At 42.7% G+C, this 21,785-nt stretch overlaps 3 protein-coding genes across 3 annotated transcripts; all 3 read left to right on the forward strand.

Annotated features, from left to right (window-relative positions):
• The first annotated feature begins 465 nt into the window (after positions 1-465).
• On the forward strand, positions 466-1,722 carry LOC128483989 (protein kinase C delta type-like). Its single transcript, XM_053460309.1, has one exon. The coding sequence runs from the start codon at positions 466-468 to the stop codon at positions 1,720-1,722; it is 1,257 nt and encodes a 418-aa protein (XP_053316284.1).
• A 10,766-nt stretch (positions 1,723-12,488) lies between these two features.
• Positions 12,489-13,745, forward strand: LOC128483990 (protein kinase C delta type-like). Its single transcript, XM_053460311.1, has one exon. It carries the CDS (start codon positions 12,489-12,491, stop codon positions 13,743-13,745), a length of 1,257 nt encoding a protein of 418 aa, XP_053316286.1.
• Positions 13,746-18,452: 4,707 nt separating this feature from the next.
• LOC128483991 (protein kinase C delta type-like) lies at positions 18,453-19,709 on the forward strand. Its single transcript, XM_053460312.1, has one exon. The coding sequence runs from the start codon at positions 18,453-18,455 to the stop codon at positions 19,707-19,709; it is 1,257 nt and encodes a 418-aa protein (XP_053316287.1).
• The last annotated feature ends 2,076 nt before the right edge of the window (positions 19,710-21,785 follow it).

Raw genomic sequence — 21,785 nt, forward strand, 5'->3', positions numbered from 1 at the left:
TAATATCTCCGGTAAAACCTATACAAAGCACACATTGCTTACAATTAAAAACATTTTTTTTTCCAAAAAAATCAACACCTAAATTAGAAAAGTGAGGTTTTAAATAGCACTGGCGTACATCTAAACAAAACTGCCTTTGCCTGATCTATGCATTATGACATCATAAAGGCCAGTGACATCACTGTTTATAGTTCCAGGCCACTCCCCCACGCCTCAGTGCAGTTCAGCGCTTCACACTTACAAGGTGCTTTTGATAGCAAGTTAAAAGTGTTATAGCCAGTTTTGTGAAATAGCAAGATGGAAAATAGTGGGAACCCACCACAAGCTATGGAAGAATGTAGCTTCTTCTGTTTGCCAAGGTGGAGAACACAGAAACGCCGCCCAAGCACAATCTGTGCATTTTTCAGAAGGGCGGGAAATGCTTTACTTAATGCAGTAAGGTGGAGGAGAAGAGATGAATACAGGATGACCTTGGACAAAGGACTCTCAGTACCCCAAAAGAGCAATGGGGGGAGAAGAGAAAAGGAAAGCTGCAGTTGTACTGAAAAGGGGAACATCCAGTGCCAAAGCAGGGCAAATAGTCCAGCGCAAACAAAACATTCTGTAAAAGATGCAAGAAGGAATGTGAGAAAACGGCACAAAATCAGTGCAAACAGCAGTGCCCCTGAGAAGAAAATACATAGATATGAGGAGCCAAATAGATCAGGAGAAGATTGTCTAAGTGTGAAGAGCTCTAGAGACTCCCTCCCCATTTCACTGTCCAGCCTTAGGTTTCAGTTTGAGCTAGGACAGGGGGCATTTGGGAAAGTCATGTTGGCTTCATTCACTGGAAATGATTCCATGGTAGCAGTTAAAATGGTTAGCAAGAAAGCCACAAAGCATATATTACCAGAGAAGAGGACATTGGAGTTGGCTAGGAACAGCCCGTTTCTCTGCCATGGGTACGCTGCCTTCCAGACAGAAACCCGTGTCTTCTTTATCATGGAATACATGCCTGCAGGGAGCCTTGAACAGTACATGCGCAGAGTGGGCTGCATGAAGGAGAGAACAGCAAGGTTTTATTCAGCAGAAATAGCCTGTGGCCTCCAATACCTTCATTCCCGCGGCATTATCCATAGGGACCTGAAACCAGACAACATCTTACTTGATGGTAGAGGGCATGCCAAAATAAGTGATTTTGGCCTTGTCGCAGAAGATATTTTTGGAGCCACACTGACAACGGGACGCCGTGGGACTTTCTTGTACATGGCCCCAGAGATACATTTGGGCAAGGGATATGGAGCTGCTGTGGACTGGTGGTCCTTCGGAGTGATGCTGTTCCGCATGCTCAATGAGGGACTATTTCCTTTCTATTGTGGAAACTGTAAGAAAGCTACGGCCCGTTCAATTATTCACGATGACCCTCATTACCACCAAGGGTTGAGCAAACGAGCTGTGGCCATCTTGAAAGAACTCCTGAAAAAGGATCCTGAGCATCGTCTTGGAAATACAGGTGACATCAGGCAGCACCCATTCTTTCAACACATCAAGTGGGGAGATTTAGAAAAGTGCAAGATAGCCCCTCCATGGCACTGGACTTTAAGATCAAAGCACAATCGGAAATCTCTCCAGCGCATGCCACCATGTCTGGAGGTCACCCAGAAATGCCCTCATCTTTGCAACAACCAGTTCTTGTTTGGGCTTTCCTTTGTCAGTCCAGATTGGATGATCTCTCTCAAGTGAACAGATCACATTTAACAGACATGCTCAGACGACAGATTCTTCACATATGCTTAGACAATAAACAAAAATGCATTCGATCCTTGAGCCTAGTGGTTTGCTTTACCAAATATTTGGTTAGGGCTGCAACTAACGATTATTTTCATAATCGATTAGTTGGCCGATTATTTTTTCGATTAATCGATTAATCGGATAAAAAAAATTACATTTTTCATTTATTTTAAATTATTTAATAAAGTAACATAGGATGTTAAAAACAAACGGCAGAATAATTTTTTTTTCTTGTGTTTATTTCCCCAACCTGCCCCCCAGTTATGCATATTTGAGCCCAGGCTTGCCACACTGCCCTCCCAGACATGCCACACTGCCCTCCCCACATATGCCTTATACCCCCAGATATGTCACTCCGTCCTAGTCAGGTATGCCGGATACCCCCCTGATATGCCATAGTGCACTCATAGATTTGCAGACTCGTTCACAGACACAATACTTTTATAAATAAATGCAGGATTAATCTTCACTGCCCCCAGGCTTTAGATTCCCCTCAGTTTGCCCCCCTTTACCTCTAACTGCACCTTAAGTTAACCTTATTAAATTAATTAAATTAACCCTCAGTCCTCAGCATTAAATTAACCCTGAAGACCCCATCAACCACAACTACCCCTAAATTAACTATAACTGCCCCTAAATTAACCCTAAACACCCCATCAACCACAACTGCCCCTGAATTAACCCTAAACACCCCATCAATCACCACTGCCCCTAAATTAACCCTAAACACCCCATTAACTATAACTGCCCCTAAATTAACCCTAAACACCCCATTAACTATAACTGCCCCTAAGTTAACCCTAAACACCCCATTAACTATAACTGCCCCTAAGTTAACCCTAAACACCCCATTAACAATAACTGCCCCTAGGTTAACCCTAAACACCCCATTAACAATAACTGCCCCTAGGTTAACCCTAAACACCCCATTAACAATAACTGCCACTACGTTAACCCTAAACACCCCATTAACTATAACTGCCCCTAAGTTAACCCTAAAAACCCCATTAACTATAACAGCCCCTAAGTTAACCCTAAACACCCCATTAACTATACCTGCCCCTAAGTTAACCCTAAACACCCCATTAACCATAACTGCCCCTAAGTTAACCCTAAACACCCCATCAACTATACCTGCCCCTAAATTAACACTAAACACCCCATTAACTATAACTGCCTCTAAGTTAACCCTAAACACCCCATTAACTATAACTGCCCCTAAGTTAACCCTAAACACCCCATCAACTATACCTGCCCCTAAGTTAACACTAAACACCCCATTAACTATAACTGCCCCTAAGTTAACCCTAAACACCCCATCAACTATACCTGCCCCTAAGTTAACACTAAACACCCCATTAACTATAACTGCCTCTAAGTTAACCCTAAACACCCCATTAACTATAACTGCCCCTAAGTTAACCCTAAACACCCCATTAACTTTAACAGCCCCTAAGTTAACCCTAAACACCCCATTAACTATACCTGCCCCTAAGTTAACCCTAAACACCCCATTAACTATACCTGCCCCTAAGTTAACCCTAAACACCCCATTAACCATAACTGCCCTTAAGTTAACCCTAAACACCCCATTAACTATACCTGCCCCTAAGTTAACCCTAAACACCCCATTAACTATAACTGCCCCTAAATTAACCCCCACCTCGCCTAACTTTCAGCAGCCCAAATATTAATTTTATACTCACAGTTAGATGAGTGTCACAGCCATGGCGATGCTAAGGAAATGGGCGGAGCCAATCGGCCGTTTGGCTCCGCCCCTTTCTTCCTCCCTGTGCCTCCCTGCAGTCACTGCCAATTGGCCCCGCCCCTTTCTTTCTCTAGCAGCGATTGCAGGGAGGGACTGGAAAAAGGAAGTGGGCGGGCCAATCGGCAGTGACTGCAGGGAGGAACTGTAAGTAGCAACTGCTGCTGTGACTCCTGTGAGTCACACTAAACGGATTATAACACGGGGGGTATTTTTCAGAGCATTTGCTCTGAAAAAACCCTCATTTTATAATCGATAAAAATCGATTCAACTAATCGATAATAAAATTCGTTGCCAACGAATTTCATTATCGATTATCATCGATTTTATCGATTAGTTGTTGCAGCCCTATATTTGGTTTTCATAACAAGTGTACTTAGTTCAATTTGCAAAGCATTTATAATCCCCATGTTATATAGGTTTTAGAATATGTAAGGGCCAGCTACTAGACCCTTGTGACTTAGGGTACCTGCGATGTAAATAAAGCTTTGACCTAAGTTTAAATATACAATTTTGTAAAAATATATGGAATGGAACTTAAGATGATCTGTGTATTCCAGGATAAACACAATCCTTCAACAAATTGATGGTGTACATAAGTCATAGAAATAAGAGGAACAAATGCCAATAGAAAAGGGCTGAATCTGTGGGGAGCCTGAAGGGCCCATAATTGGGGGGAAAAACTAATTGGTCAAATCAAGCGTGAGAAATGAGAAGTTAATCAGTTTAAAGTAATTTCAGCCTTGACTGAATGAGTCATCTAAAAGTTTCAGTGAAAGTGGATTGCGTGTTAAATGTATGCTCAGGACAGTTTTAATATTGATTCACCCCCCCCCACACACACACACACACACACACACACACACTTCCTAGCATGCAATTTGGCCCCAAACCCAACCCAAGCCAACAACCAAACGTACTTGCCATACTGACTCTGCAGTCTAGGAGGAGACCGTCAGAGTCAGTGTAGTCTTTCCTCCTGCTGACCCTAGCGCGAGTCCGCGTAAGACGTCCCCACACTACATGTGCAGGACAGGAGAGGAGCATAGTAAATCAATGGCACGATCCTGGCGTGTAACCCAAAACAGACGTGTGAGTCACGATCAGTGCCAACCTTAGGTGTTCAGGCACTTAGGTGTTCTGTTCCCCTCCTTCACTGTACCACACTTCTCTTCCCCTCATGTGGTTCAGGTTTAGATCAAATAAACACATGGAAACACAGCCTTGCAGGCATAGATCAACTGTAAACCACATGCAAACTCAGCATTGAAGATATAGGTCAAATAAACAATGTAGGAAAACCCTAAGTTGCAGTCATGGATCAGAGGTCGCACACCCCAAATGACAGCCCTGGCACCCAGATTGCACAAATAGAACTTGCCCAGCACCCATATTGCATACATATGACTTGCCCAGGTTGTATAAATAAGGACTGGTCCCAGGACCAGATTCTCTTTGATTTTCCCCTCCCCATTCTCTCATTTCCTATGCAAATTGAAAAGACTAGCTTGCTGTACATGCAGGAACCTCTTTTTAGCAGGGCTGCACCCCTTATTTAAAATACAGCAGTTTGTAAAACCAACTAGAACACACGGAAAGGGTCCTTGAAGCACACAGGTATGTGTTATACATTATGATCGCCAGCTTCTATTTGTGCACATTATTTCTATTCTTCCTGTACCATTGTTATTTTAATCTTGAAAGTGGCATTTGCGGCATCATCCATGCGTGTTTGGAAAGTCCAGGCAGTCCTGGCAATACACACTTATTTTCAGGATGGGCCGCATCATTTGTGTGAATTAGGTGGCCGGCAGCACATGGAATGCACCAATAGTCATCTTCAAGTGACATTTTAACACAGCCAGGGAGAGTTTCCTCTATGCAGAAAAACTAACAAGAACAATGTCAAGAAGCCGCAATAACTGACATTCAGCTGCTATATTATTTATTCATATTTCTATGCTTACATTGGCTCACACAAGTTGGAGCCAGTGTTTAGGGTTGCCTAGTGGGTCAACAAAGTAGGCAAATACATATGAAAAATAAATGTCCGTAGTCATCTTTAAGCACATTGATAAGGGACTGCTGTCCTTGGCTGAAGTAATGTACGGAACCCCACAGCCGCACTGATTCGAAACCAAGTCTAGCACACTGATGACGATGCAAACTGCTTAGGTATGTGCCCATTGCTAAGACATGCACTATCCCATATGAGCAGTACTGATATGAAAGGACTGCAGAGGCTCACCCACTATACCATTCACATTAATAACAGCCCTAGAATAACACCTTTAAGACCACTTTACATTATATGATAAATAGCATTTCATCCTTAATCAAAAACACATCAAGACTCAGGGACATTTTGTTGGATGGTCAACAAAATTCCTCCCCATCTGATATAGGTATGCAATGAAATGAGGAGCTTATAACCTTTTACTGTAACCACAGAAAAAAAAAATGTAATGGTTTGCTACACAGAAAGTTGGGATACATATAAAATTTTACTTTGGCATCAAACTATAATATCTCCGGTAAAACCTATACAAAGCACACATTGCTTACAATTAAAAACATTTTTTTTTCCAAAAAAATCAACACCTAAATTAGAAAAGTGAGGTTTTAAATAGCACTGGCGTACATCTAAACAAAACTGCCTTTGCCTGATCTATGCATTATGACATCATAAAGGCCAGTGACATCACTGTTTATAGTTCCAGGCCACTCCCCCACGCCTCAGTGCAGTTCAGCGCTTCACACTTACAAGGTGCTTTTGATAGCAAGTTAAAAGTGTTATAGCCAGTTTTGTGAAATAGCAAGATGGAAAATAGTGGGAACCCACCACAAGCTATGGAAGAATGTAGCTTCTTCTGTTTGCCAAGGTGGAGAACACAGAAACGCCGCCCAAGCACAATCTGTGCATTTTTCAGAAGGGCGGGAAATGCTTTACTTAATGCAGTAAGGTGGAGGAGAAGAGATGAATACAGGGTGACCTTGGACAAAGGACTCTCAGTACCCCAAAAGAGCAATGGGGGGAGAAGAGAAAAGGAAAGCTGCAGTTGTACTGAAAAGGGGAACATCCAGTGCCAAAGCAGGGCAAATAGTCCAGCGCAAACAAAACATTCTGTAAAAGATGCAAGAAGGAATGTGAGAAAACGGCACAAAATCAGTGCAAACAGCAGTGCCCCTGAGAAGAAAATACATAGATATGAGGAGCCAAATAGATCAGGAGAAGATTGTCTAAGTGTGAAGAGCTCTAGAGACTCCCTCCCCATTTCACTGTCCAGCCTTAGGTTTCAGTTTGAGCTAGGACAGGGGGCATTTGGGAAAGTCATGTTGGCTTCATTCACTGGAAAGGATTCCATGGTAGCAGTTAAAATGGTTAGCAAGAAAGCCACAAAGCATATATTACCAGAGAAGAGGACATTGGAGTTGGCTAGGAACAGCCCGTTTCTCTGCCATGGGTACGCTGCCTTCCAGACAGAAACCCGTGTCTTCTTTATCATGGAATACATGCCTGCAGGGAGCCTTGAACAGTACATGCGCAGAGTGGGCTGCATGAAGGAGAGAACAGCAAGGTTTTATTCAGCAGAAATAGCCTGTGGCCTCCAATACCTTCATTCCCGCGGCATTATCCATAGGGACCTGAAACCAGACAACATCTTACTTGATGGTAGAGGGCATGCCAAAATAAGTGATTTTGGCCTTGTCGCAGAAGATATTTTTGGAGCCACACTGACAACGGGACGCCGTGGGACTTTCTTGTACATGGCCCCAGAACTACATTTGGGCAAGGGATATGGAGCTGCTGTGGACTGGTGGTCCTTCGGAGTGATGCTGTTCCGCATGCTCAATGAGGGACTATTTCCTTTCTATTGTGGAAACTGTAAGAAAGCTACGGCCCGTTCAATTATTCACGATGACCCTCATTACCACCAAGGGTTGAGCAAACGAGCTGTGGCCATCTTGAAAGAACTCCTGAAAAAGGATCCTGAGCATCGTCTTGGAAATACAGGTGACATCAGGCAGCACCCATTCTTTCAACACATCAAGTGGGGAGATTTAGAAAAGTGCAAGATAGCCCCTCCATGGCACTGGACTTTAAGATCAAAGCACAATCGGAAATCTCTCCAGCGCATGCCACCATGTCTGGAGGTCACCCAGAAATGCCCTCATCTTTGCAACAACCAGTTCTTGTTTGGGCTTTCCTTTGTCAGTCCAGATTGGATGATCTCTCTCAAGTGAACAGATCACATTTAACAGACATGCTCAGACGACAGATTCTTCACATATGCTTAGACAATAAACAAAAATTCATTCGATCCTTGAGCCTAGTGGTTTGCTTTACCAAATATTTGGTTAGGGCTGCAACTAACGATTATTTTCATAATCGATTAGTTGGCCGATTATTTTTTCGATTAATCGATTAATCGGATAAAAAAAATTACATTTTTCATTTATTTTAAATTATTTAATAAAGTAACATAGGATGTTAAAAACAAACGGCAGAATAATTTTTTTTTCTTGTGTTTATTTCCCCAACCTGCCCCCCAGTTATGCATATTTGAGCCCAGGCTTGCCACACTGCCCTCCCAGACATGCCACACTGCCCTCCCCACATATGCCTTATACCCCCAGATATGTCACTCCGTCCTAGTCAGGTATGCCGGATACCCCCCTGATATGCCATAGTGCACTCATAGATTTGCAGACTCGTTCACAGACACAATACTTTTATAAATAAATGCAGGATTAATCTTCACTGCCCCCAGGCTTTAGATTCCCCTCAGTTTGCCCCCCTTTACCTCTAACTGCACCTTAAGTTAACCTTATTAAATTAATTAAATTAACCCTCAGTCCTCAGCATTAAATTAACCCTGAAGACCCCATCAACCACAACTACCCCTAAATTAACTATAACTGCCCCTAAATTAACCCTAAACACCCCATCAACCACAACTGCCCCTGAATTAACCCTAAACACCCCATTAACTATAACTGCCCCTAAATTAACCCTAAACACCCCATTAACTATAACTGCCCCTAAGTTAACCCTAAACACCCCATTAACTATAACTGCCCCTAAGTTAACCCTAAACACCCCATTAACAATAACTGCCCCTAGGTTAACCCTAAACACCCCATTAACAATAACTGCCCCTAGGTTAACCCTAAACACCCCATTAACAATAACTGCCACTACGTTAACCCTAAACACCCCATTAACTATAACTGCCCCTAAGTTAACCCTAAAAACCCCATTAACTATAACAGCCCCTAAGTTAACCCTAAACACCCCATTAACTATACCTGCCCCTAAGTTAACCCTAAACACCCCATTAACTATAACTGCCCCTAAGTTAACCCTAAACACCCCATCAACTATACCTGCCCCTAAGTTAACACTAAACACCCCATTAACTATAACTGCCTCTAAGTTAACCCTAAACACCCCATTAACTATAACTGCCCCTAAGTTAACCCTAAACACCCCATCAACTATACCTGCCCCTAAGTTAACACTAAACACCCCATTAACTATAACTGCCTCTAAGTTAACCCTAAACACCCCATTAACTATAACTGCCCCTAAGTTAACCCTAAACACCCCATTAACTTTAACAGCCCCTAAGTTAACCCTAAACATCCCATTAACTATCCCTGCCCCTAAGTTAACCCTAAACACCCCATTAACTATACCTGCCCCTAAGTTAACCCTAAACACCCCATTAACCATAACTGCCCTTAAGTTAACCCTAAACACCCCATTAACTATACCTGCCTCTAAGTTAACACTAAACACCCCATTAACTATAACTGCCCCTAAGTTAACCCTAAACACCCCATTAACTATAACTGCCCCTAAATTAACCCCCACCTCGCCTAACTTTCAGCAGCCCAAATATTAATTTTATACTCAGTTAGATGCGTGTCACAGCCATGGCGATGCTAAGGAAATGGGCGGAGCCAATTGGCCGTTTGGCTCCGCCCCTTTCTTCCTCCCTGTGCCTCCCTGCAGTCACTGCCAATTGGCCCCGCCCCTTTCTTTCTCTAGCAGCGATTGCAGGGAGGGACTGGAAAAAGGAAGTGGGCGGGCCAATCGGCAGTGACTGCAGGGAGGAACTGTAAGTAGCAACTGCTGCTGTGACTCCTGTGAGTCACACTAAACGGATTATAACACGGGGGGTATTTTTCAGAGCATTTGCTCTGAAAAAACCCTCATTTTATAATCGATAAAAATCGATTCAACTAATCGATAATAAAATTCGTTGCCAACGAATTTCATTATCGATTATCATCGATTTTATCGATTAGTTGTTGCAGCCCTATATTTGGTTTTCATAACAAGTGTACTTAGTTCAATTTGCAAAGCATTTATAATCCCCATGTTATATAGGTTTTAGAATATGTAAGGGCCAGCTACTAGACCCTTGTGACTTAGGGTACCTGCGATGTAAATAAAGCTTTGACCTAAGTTTAAATATACAATTTTGTAAAAATATATGGAATGGAACTTAAGATGATCTGTGTATTCCAGGATAAACACAATCCTTCAACAAATTGATGGTGTACATAAGTCATAGAAATAAGAGGAACAAATGCCAATAGAAAAGGGCTGAATCTGTGGGGAGCCTGAAGGGCCCATAATTGGGGGAAAAAACTAATTGGTCAAATCAAGCGTGAGAAATGAGAAGTTAATCAGTTTAAAGTAATTTCAGCCTTGACTGAATGAGTCATCTAAAAGTTTCAGTGAAAGTGGATTGCGTGTTAAATGTATGCTCAGGACAGTTTTAATATTGATTCACCCCCCCACACACACACACACACACACTTCCTAGCATGCAATTTGGCCCCAAACCCAACCCAAGCCAACAACCAAACGTACTTGCCATACTGACTCTGCAGTCTAGGAGGAGACCGTCAGAGTCAGTGTAGTCTTTCCTCCTGCTGACCCTAGCGCGAGTCCGCGTAAGACGTCCCCACACTACATGTGCAGGACAGGAGAGGAGCATAGTAAATCAATGGCACGATCCTGGCGTGTAACCCAAAACAGACGTGTGAGTCACGATCAGTGCCAACCTTAGGTGTTCAGGCACTTAGGTGTTCTGTTCCCCTCCTTCACTGTACCACACTTCTCTTCCCCTCATGTGGTTCAGGTTTAGATCAAATAAACACATGGAAACACAGCCTTGCAGGCATAGATCAACTGTAAACCACATGCAAACTCAGCATTGAAGATATAGGTCAAATAAACAATGTAGGAAAACCCTAAGTTGCAGTCATGGATCAGAGGTCGCACACCCCAAATGACAGCCCTGGCACCCAGATTGCACAAATAGAACTTGCCCAGCACCCATATTGCATACATATGACTTGCCCAGGTTGTATAAATAAGGACTGGTCCCAGGACCAGATTCTCTTTGATTTTCCCCTCCCCATTCTCTCATTTCCTATGCAAATTGAAAAGACTAGCTTGCTGTACATGCAGGAACCTCTTTTTAGCAGGGCTGCACCCCTTATTTAAAATACAGCAGTTTGTAAAACCAACTAGAACACACGGAAAGGGTCCTTGAAGCACACAGGTATGTGTTATACATTATGATCGCCAGCTTCTATTTGTGCACATTATTTCTATTCTTCCTGTACCATTGTTATTTTAATCTTGAAAGTGGCATTTGCGGCATCATCCATGCGTGTTTGGAAAGTCCAGGCAGTCCTGGCAATACACACTTATTTTCAGGATGGGCCGCATCATTTGTGTGAATTAGGTGGCCGGCAGCACATGGAATGCACCAATAGTCATCTTCAAGTGACATTTTAACACAGCCAGGGAGAGTTTCCTCTATGCAGAAAAACTAACAAGAACAATGTCAAGAAGCCGCAATAACTGACATTCAGCTGCTATATTACTTATTCATATTTCTATGCTTACATTGGCTCACACAAGTTGGAGCCAGTGTTTAGGGTTGCCTAGTGGGTCAACAAAGTAGGCAAATACATATGAAAAATAAGTGTCCATAGTCATCTTTAAGCACATTGATAAGGGACTGCTGTCCTTGGCTGAAGTAATGTACGGAACCCCACAGCCGCACTGATTCTAAAACAAGTCTAGCACACTGATGACGATGCAAACTGCTTAGGTATGTGCCCATTGCTAAGACATGCACTATCCCATATGAGCAGTACTGATATGAAAGGACTGCAGAGGCTCACCCACTATACCATTCACATTAATAACAGCCCTAGAATAACACCTTTAAGACCACTTTACATTATATGATAAATAGCATTTCATCCTTAATCAAAAACACATCAAGACTCAGGGACATTTTGTTGGATGGTCAACAAAATTCCTCCCCATCTGATATAGGTATGCAATGAAATGAGGAGCTTATAACCTTTTACTGTAACCACAGAAAAAAAAATGTAATGGTTTGCTACACAGAAAGTTGGGATACATATAAAATTTTACTTTGGCATCAAACTATAATATCTCCGGTAAAACCTATACAAAGCACACATTGCTTACAATTAAAAACATTTTTTTTTCCAAAAAAATCAACACCTAAATTAGAAAAGTGAGGTTTTAAATAGCACTGGCGTACATCTAAACAAAACTGCCTTTGCCTGATCTATGCATTATGACATCATAAAGGCCAGTGACATCACTGTTTATAGTTCCAGGCCACTCCCCCACGCCTCAGTGCAGTTCAGCGCTTCACACTTACAAGGTGCTTTTGATAGCAAGTTAAAAGTGTTATAGCCAGTTTTGTGAAATAGCAAGATGGAAAATAGTGGGAACCCACCACAAGCTATGGAAGAATGTAGCTTCTTCTGTTTGCCAAGGTGGAGAACACAGAAACGCCGCCCAAGCACAATCTGTGCATTTTTCAGAAGGGCGGGAAATGCTTTACTTAATGCAGTAAGGTGGAGGAGAAGAGATGAATACAGGATGACCTTGGACAAAGGACTCTCAGTACCCCAAAAGAGCAATGGGGGGAGAAGAGAAAAGGAAAGCTGCAGTTGTACTGAAAAGGGGAACATCCAGTGCCAAAGCAGGGCAAATAGTCCAGCGCAAACAAAACATTCTGTAAAAGATGCAAGAAGGAATGTGAGAAAACGGCACAAAATCAGTGCAAACAGCAGTGCCCCTGAGAAGAAAATACATAGATATGAGGAGCCAAATAGATCAGGAGAAGATTGTCTAAGTGTGAAGAGCTCTAGAGACTCCCTCCCCATTTCACTGTCCAGCCTTAGGTTTCAGTTTGAGCTAGGACAGGGGGCATTTGGGAAAGTCATGTTGGCTTCATTCACTGGAAATGATTCCATGGTAGCCGTTAAAATGGTTAGCAAGAAAGCCACAAAGCATATATTACCAGAGAAGAGGACATTGGAGTTGGCTAGGAACAGCCCGTTTCTCTGCCATGGGTACGCTGCCTTCCAGACAGAAACCCGTGTCTTCTTTATCATGGAATACATGCCTGCAGGGAGCCTTGAACAGTACATGCGCAGAGTGGGCTGCATGAAGGAGAGAACAGCAAGGTTTTATTCAGCAGAAATAGCCTGTGGCCTCCAATACCTTCATTCCCGCGGCATTATCCATAGGGACCTGAAACCAGACAACATCTTACTTGATGGTAGAGGGCATGCCAAAATAAGTGATTTTGGCCTTGTCGCAGAAGATATTTTTGGAGCCACACTGACAACGGGACGCCGTGGGACTTTCTTGTACATGGCCCCAGAGATACATTTGGGCAAGGGATATGGAGCTGCTGTGGACTGGTGGTCCTTCGGAGTGATGCTGTTCCGCATGCTCAATGAGGGACTATTTCCTTTCTATTGTGGAAACTGTAAGAAAGCTACGGCCCGTTCAATTATTCACGATGACCCTCATTACCACCAAGGGTTGAGCAAACGAGCTGTGGCCATCTTGAAAGAACTCCTGAAAAAGGATCCTGAGCATCGTCTTGGAAATACAGGTGACATCAGGCAGCACCCATTCTTTCAACACATCAAGTGGGGAGATTTAGAAAAGTGCAAGATAGCCCCTCCATGGCACTGGACTTTAAGATCAAAGCACAATCGCAAATCTCTCCAGCGCATGCCACCATGTCTGGAGGTCACCCAGAAATGCCCTCATCTTTGCAACAACCAGTTCTTGTTTGGGCTTTCCTTTGTCAGTCCAGATTGGATGATCTCTCTCAAGTGAACAGATCACATTTAACAGACATGCTCAGACGACAGATTCTTCACATATGCTTAGACAATAAACAAAAATTCATTCGATCCTTGAGCCTAGTGGTTTGCTTTACCAAATATTTGGTTAGGGCTGCAACTAACGATTATTTTCATAATCGATTAGTTGGCCGATTATTTTTTCGATTAATCGATTAATCGGATAAAAAAAATTACATTTTTCATTTATTTTAAATTATTTAATAAAGTAACATAGGATGTTAAAAACAAACGGCAGAATAATTTTTTTTTCTTGTGTTTATTTCCCCAACCTGCCCCCCAGTTATGCATATTTGAGCCCAGGCTTGCCACACTGCCCTCCCAGACATGCCACACTGCCCTCCCCACATATGCCTTATACCCCCAGATATGTCACTCCGTCCTAGTCAGGTATGCCGGATACCCCCCTGATATGCCATAGTGCACTCATAGATTTGCAGACTCGTTCACAGACACAATACTTTTATAAATAAATGCAGGATTAATCTTCACTGCCCCCAGGCTTTAGATTCCCCTCAGTTTGCCCCCTTTACCTCTAACTGCACCTTAAGTTAACCTTATTAAATTAATTAAATTAACCCTCAGTCCTCAGCATTAAATTAACCCTGAAGACCCCATCAACCACAACTACCCCTAAATTAACTATAACTGCCCCTAAATTAACCCTAAACACCCCATCAACCACAACTGCCCCTGAATTAACCCTAAACACCCCATTAACTATAACTGCCCCTAAATTAACCCTAAACACCCCATTAACTATAACTGCCCCTAAGTTAACCCTAAACACCCCATTAACTATAACTGCCCCTAAGTTAACCCTAAACACCCCATTAACAATAACTGCCCCTAGGTTAACCCTAAACACCCCATTAACAATAACTGCCCCTAGGTTAACCCTAAACACCCCATTAACAATAACTGCCACTACGTTAACCCTAAACACCCCATTAACTATAACTGCCCCTAAGTTAACCCTAAAAACCCCATTAACTATAACAGCCCCTAAGTTAACCCTAAACACCCCATTAACTATACCTGCCCCTAAGTTAACCCTAAACACCCCATTAACTATAACTGCCCCTAAGTTAACCCTAAACACCCCATCAACTATACCTGCCCCTAAGTTAACACTAAACACCCCATTAACTATAACTGCCTCTAAGTTAACCCTAAACACCCCATTAACTATAACTGCCCCTAAGTTAACCCTAAACACCCCATCAACTATACCTGCCCCTAAGTTAACACTAAACACCCCATTAACTATAACTGCCTCTAAGTTAACCCTAAACACCCCATTAACTATAACTGCCCCTAAGTTAACCCTAAACACCCCATTAACTTTAACAGCCCCTAAGTTAACCCTAAACATCCCATTAACTATCCCTGCCCCTAAGTTAACCCTAAACACCCCATTAACTATACCTGCCCCTAAGTTAACCCTAAACACCCCATTAACCATAACTGCCCTTAAGTTAACCCTAAACACCCCATTAACTATACCTGCCCCTAAGTTAACACTAAACACCCCATTAACTATAACTGCCCCTAAGTTAACCCTAAACACCCCATTAACTATAACTGCCCCTAAATTAACCCCCACCTCGCCTAACTTTCAGCAGCCCAAATATTAATTTTATACTCAGTTAGATGCGTGTCACAGCCATGGCGATGCTAAGGAAATGGGCGGAGCCAATTGGCCGTTTGGCTCCGCCCCTTTCTTCCTCCCTGTGCCTCCCTGCAGTCACTGCCAATTGGCCCCGCCCCTTTCTTTCTCTAGCAGCGATTGCAGGGAGGGACTGGAAAAAGGAAGTGGGCGGGCCAATCGGCAGTGACTGCAGGGAGGAACTGTAAGTAGCAACTGCTGCTGTGACTCCTGTGAGTCACACTAAACGGATTATAACACGGGGGGTATTTTTCAGAGCATTTGCTCTGAAAAAACCCTCATTTTATAATCGATAAAAATCGATTCAACTAATCGATAATAAAATTCGTTGCCAACGAATTTCATTATCGATTATCATCGATTTTATCGATTAGTTGTTGCAGCCCTATATTTGGTTTTCATAACAAGTGTACTTAGTTCAATTTGCAAAGCATTTATAATCCCCATGTTATATAGGTTTTAGAATATGTAAGGGCCAGCTACTAGACCCTTGTGACTTAGGGTACCTGCGATGTAAATAAAGCTTTGACCTAAGTTTAAATATACAATTTTGTAAAAATATATGGAATGGAACTTAAGATGATCTGTGTATTCCAGGATAAACACAATCCTTCAACAAATTGATGGTGTACATAAGTCATAGAAATAAGAGGAACAAATGCCAATAGAAAAGGGCTGAATCTGTGGGGAGCCTGAAGGGCCCATAATTGGGGGAAAAAACTAATTGGTCAAATCAAGCGTGAGAAATGAGAAGTTAATCAGTTTAAAGTAATTTCAGCCTTGACTGAATGAGTCATCTAAAAGTTTCAGTGAAAGTGGATTGCGTGTTAAATGTATGCTCAGGACAGTTTTAATATTGATTCACCCCCCCACACACACACACACACACACTTCCTAGCATGCAATTTGGCCCCAAACCCAACCCAAGCCAACAACCAAACGTACTTGCCATACTGACTCTGCAGTCTAGGAGGAGACCGTCAGAGTCAGTGTAGTCTTTCCTCCTGCTGACCCTAGCGCGAGTCCGCGTAAGACGTCCCCACACTACATGTGCAGGACAGGAGAGGAGCATAGTAAATCAATGGCACGATCCTGGCGTGTAACCCAAAACAGACGTGTGAGTCACGATCAGTGCCAACCTTAGGTGTTCAGGCACTTAGGTGTTCTGTTCCCCTCCTTCACTGTACCACACTTCTCTTCCCCTCATGTGGTTCAGGTTTAGATCAAATAAACACATGGAAACACAGCCTTGCAGGCATAGATCAACTGTAAACCACATGCAAACTCAGCATTGAAGATATAGGTCAAATAAACAATGTAGGAAAACCCTAAGTTGCAGTCATGGATCAGAGGTCGCACACCCCAAATGACAGCCCTGGCACCCAGATTGCACAAATAGAACTTGCCCAGCACCCATATTGCATACATATGACTTGCCCAGGTTGTATAAATAAGGACTGGTCCCAGGACCAGATTCTCTTTGATTTTCCCCTCCCCATTCTCTCATTTCCTATGCAAATTGAAAAGACTAGCTTGCTGTACATGCAGGAACCTCTTTTTAGCAGGGCTGCACCCCTTATTTAAAATACAGCAGTTTGTAAAACCAACTAGAACACACGGAAAGGGTCCTTGAAGCACACAGGTATGTGTTATACATTATGATCGCCAGCTTCTATTTGTGCACATTATTTCTATTCTTCCTGTACCATTGTTATTTTAATCTTGAAAGTGGCATTTGCGGCATCATCCATGCGTGTTTGGAAAGTCCAGGCAGTCCTGGCAATACACACTTATTTTCAGGATGGGCCGCATCATTTGTGTGAATTAGGTGGCCGGCAGCACATGGAATGCACCAATAGTCATCTTCAAGTGACATTTTAACACAGCCAGGGAGAGTTTCCTCTATGCAGAAAAACTAACAAGAACAATGTCAAGAAGCCGCAATAACTGACATTCAGCTGCTATATTACTTATTCATATTTCTATGCTTACATTGGCTCACACAAGTTGGAGCCAGTGTTTAGGGTTGCCTAGTGGGTCAACAAAGTAGGCAAATACATATGAAAAATAAGTGTCCATAGTCATCTTTAAGCACATTGATAAGGGACTGCTGTCCTTGGCTGAAGTAATGTACGGAACCCCACAGCCGCACTGATTCTAAAACAAGTCTAGCACACTGATGACGATGCAAACTGCTTAGGTATGTGCCCATTGCTAAGACATGCACTATCCCATATGAGCAGTACTGATATGAAAGGACTGCAGAGGCTCACCCACTATACCATTCACATTAATAACAGCCCTAGAATAACACCTTTAAGACCACTTTACATTATATGATAAATAGCATTTCATCCTTAATCAAAAACACATCAAGACTCAGGGACATTTTGTTGGATGGTCAACAAAATTCCTCCCCATCTGATATAGGTATGCAATGAAATGAGGAGCTTATAACCTTTTACTGTAACCACAGAAAAAAAAATGTAATGGTTTGCTACACAGAAAGTTGGGATACATATAAAATTTTACTTTGGCATCAAACTATAATATCTCCGGTAAAACCTATACAAAGCACACATTGCTTACAATTAAAAACATTTTTTTTTCCAAAAAAATCAACACCTAAATTAGAAAAGTGAGGTTTTAAATAGCACTGGCGTACATCTAAACAAAACTGCCTTTGCCTGATCTATGCATTATGACATCATAAAGGCCAGTGACATCACTGTTTATAGTTCCAGGCCACTCCCCCACGCCTCAGTGCAGTTCAGCGCTTCACACTTACAAGGTGCTTTTGATAGCAAGTTAAAAGTGTTATAGCCAGTTTTGTGAAATAGCAAGATGGAAAATAGTGGGAACCCACCACAAGCTATGGAAGAATGTAGCTTCTTCTGTTTGCCAAGGTGGAGAACACAGAAACGCCGCCCAAGCACAATCTGTGCATTTTTCAGAAGGGCGGGAAATGCTTTACTTAATGCAGTAAGGTGGAGGAGAAGAGATGAATACAGGATGACCTTGGACAAAGGACTCTCAGTACCCCAAAAGAGCAATGGGGGGAGAAGAGAAAAGGAAAGCTGCAGTTGTACTGAAAAGGGGAACATCCAGTGCCAAAGCAGGGCAAATAGTCCAGCGCAAACAAAACATTCTGTAAAAGATGCAAGAAGGAATGTGAGAAAACGGCACAAAATCAGTGCAAACAGCAGTGCCCCTGAGAAGAAAATACATAGATATGAGGAGCCAAATAGATCAGGAGAAGATTGTCTAAGTGTGAAGAGCTCTAGAGACTCCCTCCCCATTTCACTGTCCAGCCTTAGGTTTCAGTTTGAGCTAGGACAGGGGGCATTTGGGAAAGTCATGTTGGCTTCATTCACTGGAAATGATTCCATGGTAGCCGTTAAAATGGTTAGCAAGAAAGCCACAAAGCATATATTACCAGAGAAGAGGACATTGGAGTTGGCTAGGAACAGCCCGTTTCTCTGCCATGGGTACGCTGCCTTCCAGACAGAAACCCGTGTCTTCTTTATCATGGAATACATGCCTGCAGGGAGCCTTGAACAGTACATGCGCAGAGTGGGCTGCATGAAGGAGAGAACAGCAAGGTTTTATTCAGCAGAAATAGCCTGTGGCCTCCAATACCTTCATTCCCGCGGCATTATCCATAGGGACCTGAAACCAGACAACATCTTACTTGATGGTAGAGGGCATGCCAAAATAAGTGATTTTGGCCTTGTCGCAGAAGATATTTTTGGAGCCACACTGACAACGGGACGCCGTGGGACTTTCTTGTACATGGCCCCAGAGATACATTTGGGCAAGGGATATGGAGCTGCTGTGGACTGGTGGTCCTTCGGAGTGATGCTGTTCCGCATGCTCAATGAGGGACTATTTCCTTTCTATTGTGGAAACTGTAAGAAAGCTACGGCCCGTTCAATTATTCACGATGACCCTCATTACCACCAAGGGTTGAGCAAACGAGCTGTGGCCATCTTGAAAGAACTCCTGAAAAAGGATCCTGAGCATCGTCTTGGAAATACAGGTGACATCAGGCAGCACCCATTCTTTCAACACATCAAGTGGGGAGATTTAGAAAAGTGCAAGATAGCCCCTCCATGGCACTGGACTTTAAGATCAAAGCACAATCGCAAATCTCTCCAGCGCATGCCACCATGTCTGGAGGTCACCCAGAAATGCCCTCATCTTTGCAACAACCAGTTCTTGTTTGGGCTTTCCTTTGTCAGTCCAGATTGGATGATCTCTCTCAAGTGAACAGATCACATTTAACAGACATGCTCAGACGACAGATTCTTCACATATGCTTAGACAATAAACAAAAATTCATTCGATCCTTGAGCCTAGTGGTTTGCTTTACCAAATATTTGGTTAGGGCTGCAACTAACGATTATTTTCATAATCGATTAGTTGGCCGATTATTTTTTCGATTAATCGGATAAAAAAAATTAAATTTTTCATTTATTTTAAATTATTTAATAAAGTAACATAGGATGTTAAAAACAAACGGCAGAATATTTTTTTTTCTTGTGTTTATTTCCCCAACCTGCCCCCCAGTTATGCATATTTGAGACCAGGCTTGCCACACTGCCCTCCCAGACATGCCACACTGCCCTCCCCACATATGCCTTATACCCCCAGATATGTCACTCCGTCCTAGTCAGGTATGCCGGATACCCCCCTGATATGCCATAGTGCACTCATAGATTTGCAGACTCGTTCACAGACACAATACTTTTATAAATAAATGCAGGATTAATCTTCACTGCCCCCAGGCTTTAGATTCCCCTCAGTTTGCCCCCCTTTACCTCTAACTGCACCTTAAGTTAACCTTATTAAATTATTAAATTAACCCTCAGTCCTCAGCATTAAATTAACCCTGAAGACCCCATCAACCACAACTACCCCTAAATTAACTATAACTGCCCCTAAATTAACCCTAAACACCCCATCAACCACAACTGCCCCTAAATTAACCCTAAACACCCCATCAATCACCACTGCCCCTAAATTAACCCTAAACACCCCATTAACTATAACTGCCCCTAAATTAACCCTAAACACCCCATTAACTATAACTGCCCCTAAGTTAACCCTAAACACCCCATTAACTATAACTGCCCCTAAGTTAACCCTAAACACCCCATTAACAATAACTGCCCCTAGGTTAACCCTAAACACCCCATTAACAATAACTGCCCCTAGGTTAACCCTAAACACCCCATTAACAATAACTGCCCCTACGTTAACCCTAAACACCCCATTAACTATAACTGCCCCTAAGTTAACCCTAAAAACCCCATTAACTATAACAGCCCCTAAGTTAACCCTAAACACCCCATTAACTATACCTGCCCCTAAGTTAACCCTAAACACCCCATTAACTATAACTGCCCCTAAGTTAACCCTAAACACCCCATCAACTATACCTGCCCCTAAGTTAACACTAAACACCCCATTAACTATAACTGCCTCTAAGTTAACCCTAAACACCCCATTAACTATAACTGCCCCTAAGTTAACCCTAAACACCCCATTAACTTTAACAGCCCCTAAGTTAACCCTAAACACCCCATTAACTATACCTGCCCCTAAGTTAACCCTAAACACCCCATTAACTATACCTGCCCCTAAGTTAACCCTAAACACCCCATTAACCATAACTGCCCTTAAGTTATCCCTAAACACCCCATTAACTATACCTGCCCCTAAGTTAACACTAAACACCCCATTAACTATAACTGCCCCTAAGTTAACACTAAACACCCCATTAACTATAACTGCCCCTAAGTTAACCCTAAATACCCCATTAACTATAACTGCCCCTAAGTTAACCCTAAACACCCCATTAACTATAACTGCCCCTAAATTAACCCCCACCTCCCCTAACTTTCAGCAGCCCAAATATTAATTTTATACTCACAGTTAGATGAGTGTTACAGCCATGGTGATGCTAATTAAATGGGCGGAGCCAATTGGCTGTTTGGCTCCGCCCCTTTCTTCCTCCCTGTGCCTCCCTGCAGTCACTGCCAATTGGCCCCGCCCCTTTCTTTCTCTAGCAGCGATTGCAGGGAGGGACTGGAAAAAGGAAGTGGGCGGGCCAATCGGCAGTGACTGCAGGGAGGAACTGTAAGTAGCAACTGCTGCTGTGACTCCTGTGAGTCACACTAAACGGATTATAACACGGGGGTATTTTTCAGAGCATTTGCTCTGAAAAAACCCTCATTTTATAATCGATAAAAATCGATTCAACTAATCGATAATGAAATTCGTTGCCAACGAATTTCATTATCGATTATCATCGATTTTATCGATTAGTTGTTGCAGCCCTAT

Source organism: Spea bombifrons, chromosome 3 (genome assembly GCF_027358695.1).
Source record: "Spea bombifrons isolate aSpeBom1 chromosome 3, aSpeBom1.2.pri, whole genome shotgun sequence".
NCBI lineage: Eukaryota > Metazoa > Chordata > Amphibia > Anura > Pelobatidae > Spea > Spea bombifrons.